Source organism: Vicia villosa, unplaced genomic scaffold, assembly GCF_029867415.1.
Source record: "Vicia villosa cultivar HV-30 ecotype Madison, WI unplaced genomic scaffold, Vvil1.0 ctg.001519F_1_1, whole genome shotgun sequence".
Lineage (NCBI taxonomy): Eukaryota > Viridiplantae > Streptophyta > Magnoliopsida > Fabales > Fabaceae > Vicia > Vicia villosa.
This window is the reverse complement of record NW_026705649.1, coordinates 178784-188173: the sequence shown is the minus strand read 5'-3', so window position 1 is coordinate 188173 and position 9390 is coordinate 178784. Positions and strand designations below refer to the sequence as shown.

The 9390-nt window shown below is 33.7% G+C and overlaps 2 protein-coding genes across 2 annotated transcripts; both read left to right on the top strand.

The window, feature by feature from the left end:
- The first annotated feature begins 2800 nt into the window (after nt 1–2800).
- Nucleotides 2801–4112, top strand: LOC131635618 (uncharacterized). The gene has a single exon (XM_058906253.1). It carries the CDS (start codon nt 2927–2929, stop codon nt 3752–3754), a length of 828 nt encoding a protein of 275 aa, XP_058762236.1. The 5' UTR covers nt 2801–2926; the 3' UTR covers nt 3755–4112.
- Nucleotides 4113–4441: 329 nt separating this feature from the next.
- On the top strand, nt 4442–7438 carry LOC131635617 (nifU-like protein 2, chloroplastic). The gene is made up of 4 exons (XM_058906251.1): nt 4442–4635; nt 4723–4825; nt 5985–6295; nt 7082–7438. Exons 1-4 carry the CDS (start codon nt 4552–4554, stop codon nt 7268–7270), a joined length of 687 nt encoding a protein of 228 aa, XP_058762234.1. The 5' UTR covers nt 4442–4551; the 3' UTR covers nt 7271–7438.
- The last annotated feature ends 1952 nt before the right edge of the window (nt 7439–9390 follow it).

Below are 9390 nucleotides of genomic sequence, written 5' to 3'. Positions count from 1 at the left end.
TTTCTCTTTATTATTTTCTTTCTTCTTGTATCTCATCTTCTGGATATGCTTTAGATGTCGCGGAAGCATGTTTGGAATGGGGTTTCATAACCAATGAGATGTTCATTATTAACTTCTATGCATCATCAAAACTTCTGACTTGTCTCAATACAGTTCTGAAGATTTCTGCGTGAAGGTTCTGAGTTAAAATGAATTATACAGAAAGTAAAATACTCGTTCATTTTTATCCTGGTTCACCTTCTGAATAAGGATACCTCCAGTCCACCTTCCTCAGGTGATTTGCCTCTCAACATAGGACTTAATCCACTATAACCAAACTGATTACACCTGCGCGATCCTCCGTCGTAACTAACAATCTCGCACAGCCAACTGTTGTGACTAACCCTGCACAAGCTACCCGCGAATGACTAACCCCTAGATGATTGAACAGTTCAGTGATCTTAGTGAGATATAACGTTCATCAATCTAGTAACATGCACAACTACCTGTTGTGACTAACTCCCTGCACAGCTATCTGTTGTGACTAACTCCAATGAAATGTTCAGTTCTCCACAAGATATAACATTCATTGACTCCTAGACTTCTGACCTTCACTTGATCTCCAAGAGAATTTCCATAATGACTACCATCATTGTCTTCTCAAGCTTCTGACCTTTACTTGATCGCTCAAGGAACACCAATTCTTTTCAGAATTGTTGTACTAGAGATTACAAATGTGCTTCTTATTCAAGAAGATTTTCTCCTATTCTAAGTACAAATGTTTACGGCACTCTGACTAGAAGTCACTTCTGGTCCTAAACAGTCTTTCAGAAGTTTCCTAAGATATAACACACTACGAGCAACAACTCTATGTATTTTACAATTAATTACAAGAATAATACATAATCTTGTATTCTTCTATTCTTGAACTTCTGGATGAGATCTTCTTCTTCTGTAAGTAGATTAAGAGCAGTAGTTCTTGTCTTGGTTGCTTCTTGTCTTGATCTTCATCTTCTTCTTCAATAATGATCATGAAGCTAACTTCAGCTGATAACAAATTGATCAACATCAGTAAACATGAAACATTCTTCGAGCAACAACTCAATGTATTCAATTTCCTTTATTATTCAATATGAGCAAATTAAGGATTGATCAAGTATTAGTGGATATCTTCTAATCTCCATTAGAGCATTCTGCATAGCATGCAGGTCTTCCTCTTCATCCTCTGAGAGTTTTCCTTTCGTAGGCATATGATGTATATTTCAACATTTGATCATCATACACTTAGTGTATGTTGCCTCTAATGGAGCAGTTTGATTTAGCTTGTAAGCTTTCATGTTCATGCTCTCCATTTCCTTCTTTCTTCACATAAGCTTATGTTTAGTGTATAACAACACTGTGGATTGATTCATCACATACTGAGTATGTGTTTCCTTTTGTGTATCATTTGACGCATGACTTAACATTTCTTCAGTTAACCTTTCATGCTCAATTGTTCTCTACAGATTTTCTCTCAAGATCTCTCTTTTGTTGCACTCTGTAGTCGCACCATGGATACACCTTTTGGATACACCACTTGGTGCGCTATTGACACTTTCGGTGTACCATCGACACACATTCAAGTTTGAAGTTTGATCTATATATATAGCTTGATGTGTTACCGGTTGAATATAGCCGTTGCAATTATTTGAAGATTTGCCTTGAATGCTTTGTCTCGATTGAAACTTTAATGACAAATGTTGTTCTTGGCAGAACCTTATCTTCAATATGATGATTACAGTTGATGGCGTGTTTCTTTGGCTAAGCTTGTCTTTCCAACGCGCTGCATGTGGCTTGCTTCTTCAATCAACCTTGGGAGTTGTTCCTTTTGAATGTTGTAACCATTTTGCTTATGATGATGTTTCTAATGGCTTCCCATTTGATTCTAAGCTTTGTATTTTATTCAATTTGTATGTTGAGTTGTAGATTCTCTATTGGTTCACAAGTGGCTCTGTTGTTGTTTGCGTTTTGTATGTCACTGCGTTACTCTATCAGAACTTTTGATCTTTAGTAATAGAGAACTCCATTTCTTTTGAGAAATGGAGAGGATCTTTACTCGGTTCAATTCTCATATTTTCTTGATATTTTTTATACAACTATTTGCATTAAACATTGAATTAAATGAAAGGTATAATATTGACCTGAGGGGTAGCTAAATGACTTACAAGTGTTTGGTAAATCTAAAGTTGTGTCAGTATCTCTTTATAACAAATTTTATTTGCATTATTTACCTAAATAAATCTACACCAAAAAATGATTTATATTTCGAATGAAATGAACTATAGTTATAGCCTACATAGACACTCTCAATTCTCAAATGATGATGGTATATTCGATTTAGCTTCTTCTTATGAGGCAATTAATTCAAAAATATGAGGTCAATCATCTTTCTAGCTAACAAACTTGTTCTTGCTTGACAAATAATAGAAGACATCTCATATCAAATTTCAGTTATGATGCAATAACCAAGTGGAACATCACTTTCATGATCATGTGTTTAGGTCAGGTTGTAACAAAATCATGTTTGGTACAAATTATTATGTCCTAGTTATCCACCTCATACATCATCTCATTCTCACACATTCATAATCTTAAACAAATAAAACAAATCATTAAACATACTTGTCACTTGATTTAACCGTTAGTTCCCATGTCACCTTCATGAACAACAACATCACAATCCAATTTTTGTTTTGTCTTAGCCTTCAAATAACAACCTACCATATTCCTTACTCTATTGTCTATATTCTATAAACATATCTCTCTCTCTCTACCTATTACTACCTATATATCAACTCTGAAGTAGAAGCAAAGAAACCAACCAATAAAACACCAACCTTTACCTCAAACAAATACTAGTACTCATAAAACATAATCTTTGTATCATTCAACAAACAAAACAAAAACAATGGAACATTATCCACCTATATCGGAGAGCCCGACGGTTGATTATAGCTCAACCGTCGATACCTCTCGTCCTTTCACCTCCGTCAAAGAAGCGGTAGCCATATTCGGCGAACGTATTCTTGTCGGAGAAATATATTCTCCATCTCCAACTCCGACTCCAAAACCATTCTCATTCTCAGACACTACTACTACTAGTACTACTACTAATGCGGCTATCGCTACCGCGTCTTATTATTCTCCTTCTGTGTCTATTAAGCGAGAATCATCGTCGTGGAGATCAATACCATCGTCGCCATCGCCATCACCGATTAGTCCTACGAAATCATTATCATTCAAAGAAGAAGAAAAATACAATAACAATAGTGAAACTCTTTTTGATACAGTGAAGAAGCTGGAGGAAGAGCTAGAGAAAACAAAAAGAGAGCTGAAGATTTTAAAGGAAAGAGGAAGTGAAACTGAGGTAGCATTGGCAACACTGAATGCTGAGCTTCACAAGAACATGTCAAAGTTGGCTCAAGCAGAAGCTGAAGCAGCTGGAAAAGCAGCTTCAAAGAGTGTGAGGTTTGAGAACATTGTTGAGAGAGAGAATGTTCATAGGAATAAGAATAAGAATTCTCCACAATCACAAACACTGGCTCATATAATAAGTCTTGGAGAAAATGATGATATTTTTGGAGGGAAAAAGAGGAATGATAATAATAATAATAAGATTAGAAAGCAGAAGCCTATAGTGCCTCTTGTGGGTGATTTGTTTTTGTTTTTCAAGAGAAAGAGTTCTTCTTCTACTAATCATCACCATAATAATCCTCTTTATGCTTCTCCTTTTTAGTTGATTTATATTTTTCATTGTTTTTTTTATATTGATTGATTCATGTGTGATTGGGATTTGTACTGTTAATTTCTGGAATGTGTGTGTTTTTGTGTTGTAAAGTTTTATATAAAAGTTGATGTTTGGATGTAAAACTAGTAACAAACTCGTGCATACGTACGGGTTCTATTCGATTACACGTTTGGATAATCATTTATTTTAAATAAAAATATTAAAAAAGAAAAAAAAGTTAGATAAATAATTTTTCGAAAGGATCAGGTCATAGGAGCGAGTTTCAAGAAGACATTTTCGAAAGGATCACTCTATAAACAATTTTTACAAATGTACAAGGTGCGTTGCAATATAAGAAGCAATGAGGAACAATGACATCATATATACACAATAATAATATTTTGGTTTTTAATTTTGTATGATTTTTGTATTTTATGGACATTGATGTATGATTTGCCAATATTTTGTTTAACAATTTTATCTTATTAATGAATGACTCGTGTTTATAGGCTATAGTGGATATAATTTAAAAATGACTCATAATGTATAATTTATTAATAATGAAAAAATTTCTTCAAATTTATGAGGTGTAGTGAGTAACTCCGTAAAAAAACGTTGGCCCATAAAGGTTGGGCTTAAAAAGAAAAGCCCAAAAGAAAGAAAACAGAGGCAGAAACGGAATTTGCTGCGAATAGCGATGGTGTTTGGGTGGTGAGAGAAGAACAAAACAAAACAAACAAACAAACAACAACAATTTCGAACATCGATTGATTGAAGCTTTGTTAGGTCAAAATATCAACACACCGATGCAAGGTGTGGTGCTCAATACACAATCTTACTGCAGAACTCTTCAATCTTCTCCGTCTCCTTCTTCCTCCACCACCGAAAAGGTTCCTTTTCTATCTTCTTCCTTGCGCTTTTTTTTATATATATATATAAATAAATAAACTCGTTCTGATATAGTTTCTTCATCGCAGGGTACAGGGTTTTTCGGTAAGCATGTTCTTTTCAGGAGGAAGAACAATAACTCTCTGCGTCCTTGCGTTTGGTTTCATTCACCGCACTCTACTCGTCCATTTGGTTAGTTAATCCCTTGATTATTCGATTCAATTGTCTATATGTCGGCTAAGAACTGTGAATGAGCGGTTTGAAATGGCTAAATTAGAGCCGAATATGCAATTACTTCACCATACCCAATTGTATTATACAGGGTCGTCTTTGAGGGCGTGCAACACAGGCTACTGCACAGGGCCTCAAATTTTTCATACTTAACATGTGGTTAAATAGGGCCTCATATTAGTTAAACTATGGTCGGATAGGGCCTCTATTCATTTTTCCATGATTAAACTACGACTAATCTACACCGGGCCTATGAGGCCCTGGTATTATATAATGTATCGTATGAAGGTGGGATAGTTTCATTTACTAGGCTGGTGGTTGGGAATGTCACAATTAGAGAGGTGGCGGGAAGAGGGACTAGTTTTTTAAACATAATAATTTGGAGATTTGTTATTTAAACTTTGCAAATTTGAATCTGTGTTGTTCACTGAATAGTTTCAAAATGAAAAGGTGTCTTGGATTGGTATAAAGGGAACATTTTGCGAAAGGATATCAATTTTTAGTTTCATGATTATTAGAAGACTTGAGTTGACAGTTTCTAGCAGTGTAGTCGAGATCGAGTGCTGGATCCTAAGATCTTACGTGCTAAGGATGCCTGAGAGTGCTACGATCAGAGAAAGATCGTTTTCTTCCCCGGCATGGTTAAGATCAAGCTTTTTGAAGCAAGTTCGTAAAAAAAAAAAACATGTTGGGTCTTTTTTTGGGGCCTGTATTATGGTTTTCATGCTGTTGTGTATGCGTGTGTATACTGAAATTACCCTTTTCCCTTCGGTAGGATCTTACTGCCGTGCTAACGATCCGAATTTTACGATCTTTGTCAAGCCAACCTATCCTACTTAGTGCTTGACTACATAGGCTTCTAGCATAAACACTTATACATAAGTTGTGTCCAGCTTATTTCTCTATGTTGCCCCAAATGGCTTGTGAAAACAATTCATCACTTATTTGGAAACAGTTTGACTTATTTTATCTTTTGTTGTATAAATAGTTTATATATAATCACTAATAAGGGTGTAATTAAACTGTTGTTTATCTAAACAATTACATTTATATAGCAATTCGATTTGGGAAATTGTGAGTTGGGATCCCTAATTTGATCCTCTTTATTATGTTTATACAGCTATAAAGGCGGTTGCCACTCCAGATCCAGCTGTAGAATTGCCATTAACCGCTGAAAATGTAGAAAGTGTGCTCGATGAAATTCGACCGTATCTTATTTCAGACGGTGGAAATGTTGCTCTACATGAGATCGATGGCAATGTTGTACGCTTGAAGTTACAAGGTGCTTGTGGATCGTGTCCGAGTTCTGTCACGACAATGAAATTGGGCATTGAACGGAGATTAATGGAAAAGATCCCTGAAATAGTCGCAGTTGAACCCATATCTGATGAAGAGACCGGTCTTGAGCTAAATGATGAAAATGTTGAAAAGGTTCGTTATGCGTAGCATTATGGATATGCATTGCATATACTAAACTGCTTATTCTGCATGTGCCTCGTATTTGAATATTAATTATTTTTGTTATCTGATGAGAAACTTTCTATCATCATATTTTCTGCTTTCTGAAATGGCTACTCGTACATTTATATATGCTTTGGGCGAGAATGATCATATCTCGTTTCCGCTTTCTGAAATGGCTACACTTGCTGAATTAATTTTATGACCATCATAGAGGACACAGATCATTTGTGAAGTTCAAACCCTTTGGGGTAAAGTTAGACACTTTTTTCATAGAAATTTCTCGGTAGTAATTTGTTATCTAAGTTAACTAAAACTTTAATACATATCTCACGCAAAAAGTATCTAGTTTAGACAATTGAAAGTAAATTTCTAGCTTAAAACGATACACTGTTTACTTGGTGGTATGGGATTTCTGGTTGAGTACTAACTGTCAATAGAAAGATGTTGTTCCCATTATGTGTTTAAACTTTGAATATTCTGCGTTTTGCTTTACTTATAGGATTAAGGTTATTAAGGCTAGTCTAAAATATCAAAATAAACTTAATATTGACACAACAAATGGGACGCGAATAGTGTTTCTGTTCTATCCTATCATTTCATTTTTATATCAATATTAATATCATTATCTGTTAGTTTAATTACTATTGCCGTTGCGAATTACAGAACCTGTTCACTTGTCTTAATGAGCACATGTTTTTGTCTGTTAATCTGTAATGTTTGATGAGTTTAATATGTAGTAACTGTCTCATGTCTCAGGTGTTAGAGGAAATAAGGCCATACCTGGTTGGGGCTGCTGGTGGATCTCTTGAATTGGTAGCCATTGAGGAGCCAATTGTAAAGGTTCGAATCACAGGTCCAGCTGCTGGTGTCATAACTGTGCGTGTTGCTGTTACACAAAAATTGCGAGAAAAAATACCTGCGATAGCAGCAGTTCAGCTGTTATGATATTTTGGTAACAAAACGAAGCGTCAAGATAAATTTATATGGCATTCTTGTAAAATCTTTCATGAAACACTAATGGGAATAAAGTATTACATTACATGGGATGTATAGTAGATTTAATATAATGCTTTCACACTGGAAGAAGACTTCCATTACTATTATACAGTCAAACTATTGTTTGTGAATTTTTAGAATAGCTACCTGTTTTACATTGGGTTTAAGAAATAGTACCTATTGAAATTCAAGTGTTTTAGATTTATTGATAATGGATAATCTATATGCTGATTTGGATGCATGTTTGATATGCCTTGTGCAGCTAGTAAATCCGTATGTTGTGGAGAGACAGCATGTTTGTTTGATAAAATGCTCTATATGTTGGTTGCTTTTGCTGCCATTATTGATGAAGTACTCCCATGATGATGTATGACTGAGATTGTTGACCTGTATATTGTTATGGTACCGAATGCTGTAACACTCCAAATTTGATTAATAGTAATATTATTAACTAAATGTATTTACTTGGTAGGAACTAGGGGTGGCCTTAAAATCTATTAAGGGAATATCCATCCAATCCGTCCAATATTTTATCCATCCGATTCATCCATTAAATAAAAAATTGTTTAATGGATTGGATCCAATCCATCCATTTAACTATATGGATGGATTCAATCCATCCATCTCATTTGATAAATCCAATGGATCATATTTTATTTTCTAAAACTATTTTTACAACAATTTTTATTTCAATTTAAAATCTCACTATTTTTCCTTTTTCTTAAAAAGTTTATTTTAAATATATCTCTCACACACACTTTCTTCTCTTTCTTAAATATTTAGATTTAAATATTTGATTAATCAATTTATTTTATATATTTGATTTTATAAAAGTCTGTAACTTAAAAAAAAACATAAATATCTAATTAGATATTGAATGAGAGAATACATTTGTCCTACAGTAGTGTTTCTTTCATTTTTTTCATATGTGATGAAATATTTTAAATCCATATATAGCACAAAACAATATATGTAGAACAATATATGTAGAGAGAGATTTGTAATATAGCTAATTTACTGAGATGATGGAAAAGCAACTCAAATTCACTCTGTATGAGGCTCGTACTGCGGAGCAAGCGAAGAATAAGGGCGCGCACCACAATATATTTATAATTATAAGTTTCAATTTTTTTTATGTTTAAGTTAAAGAAACTCATTTTTATGTTTTAGTTTTGAATCAATTCATTTGTTTTCTGATACATTATTTTAATGAATTTAAACTTTGGTAGCCAATAATTTAGACGGGAGTGCACTATTTTATCATTATGAGAAATTAAAAAATTATTTTAAAAAAATTAATCTCCTAAAGTTAAAATAATAGTTTTTGTAAAATTTAGAATATAAAATTATTAAAACAATTAATTTAAATTAAATTAATGTTTTGGATGGATGGATATCCATCCATTAAAAGATATTAATGGATGGATTGGATGGATTTTATTCCTCAATGGATGGATTGGATTGGATATTTTTGAGGAAGCTTTAGTGGATTGTTAATGGATTAATGGATTGTTTTGATCCATTCATTAATAATCCAATCCATATCCATCCGATCCATCCATCTTGCCACCCCTAGTAGGAACTGGCCTAAGTAAGGATAATAATAAGTGGTGAGGGTAATTTGATACTTTTTTCTTGTGAAGATGACTTAAGTCAAGAATACAAACAATAAAATTCAGTAAAAATCTCTTTTTCCTCTTTCTCTCTTACTGAACTCAATACTCCCTCACCTACCATTTTCATTCAAACTTTAAACCTTCAATTCCTTCTATCAAATCTACTTCAAATCATAAATATTAATTGTTGAAAACCTTTCAATAGAAAAAATAATGAGATTTTCTTTTAAGTTCCTCATATTTTTCTCAATTTTAACCAAGTCCTATAAAAAAACATAAGCTCTTATCGGCCATTTCATCTTTGAGTTTCTTCTATACTTTATACCGCATTTTAATAATTCTACCGTGCAACTAACCAATATCGTTTTTTTCCTTCCAACTAGTGTCATCCTTTCTATTCCTCTGTCGCCCGCTCTTCCACCATACCTCACAATCATAATATCATTTTTTTTT

Coding starts and splice junctions, on each gene's coding strand:
- LOC131635618 (XM_058906253.1), top strand. CDS start 2,927: ATGGAACATTATCCACCTATATCGGAGAGCCCGACGGTTGATTATAGC.
- LOC131635617 (XM_058906251.1), top strand. CDS start 4,552: ATGCAAGGTGTGGTGCTCAATACACAATCTTACTGCAGAACTCTTCAA. Junction 4,636..4,722: donor CTTCCTCCACCACCGAAAAG/GTTCCTTTTCTA, acceptor TCTTCATCGCAG/GGTACAGGGTTTTTCGGTAA. Junction 4,826..5,984: donor GCACTCTACTCGTCCATTTG/GTTAGTTAATCC, acceptor ATGTTTATACAG/CTATAAAGGCGGTTGCCACT.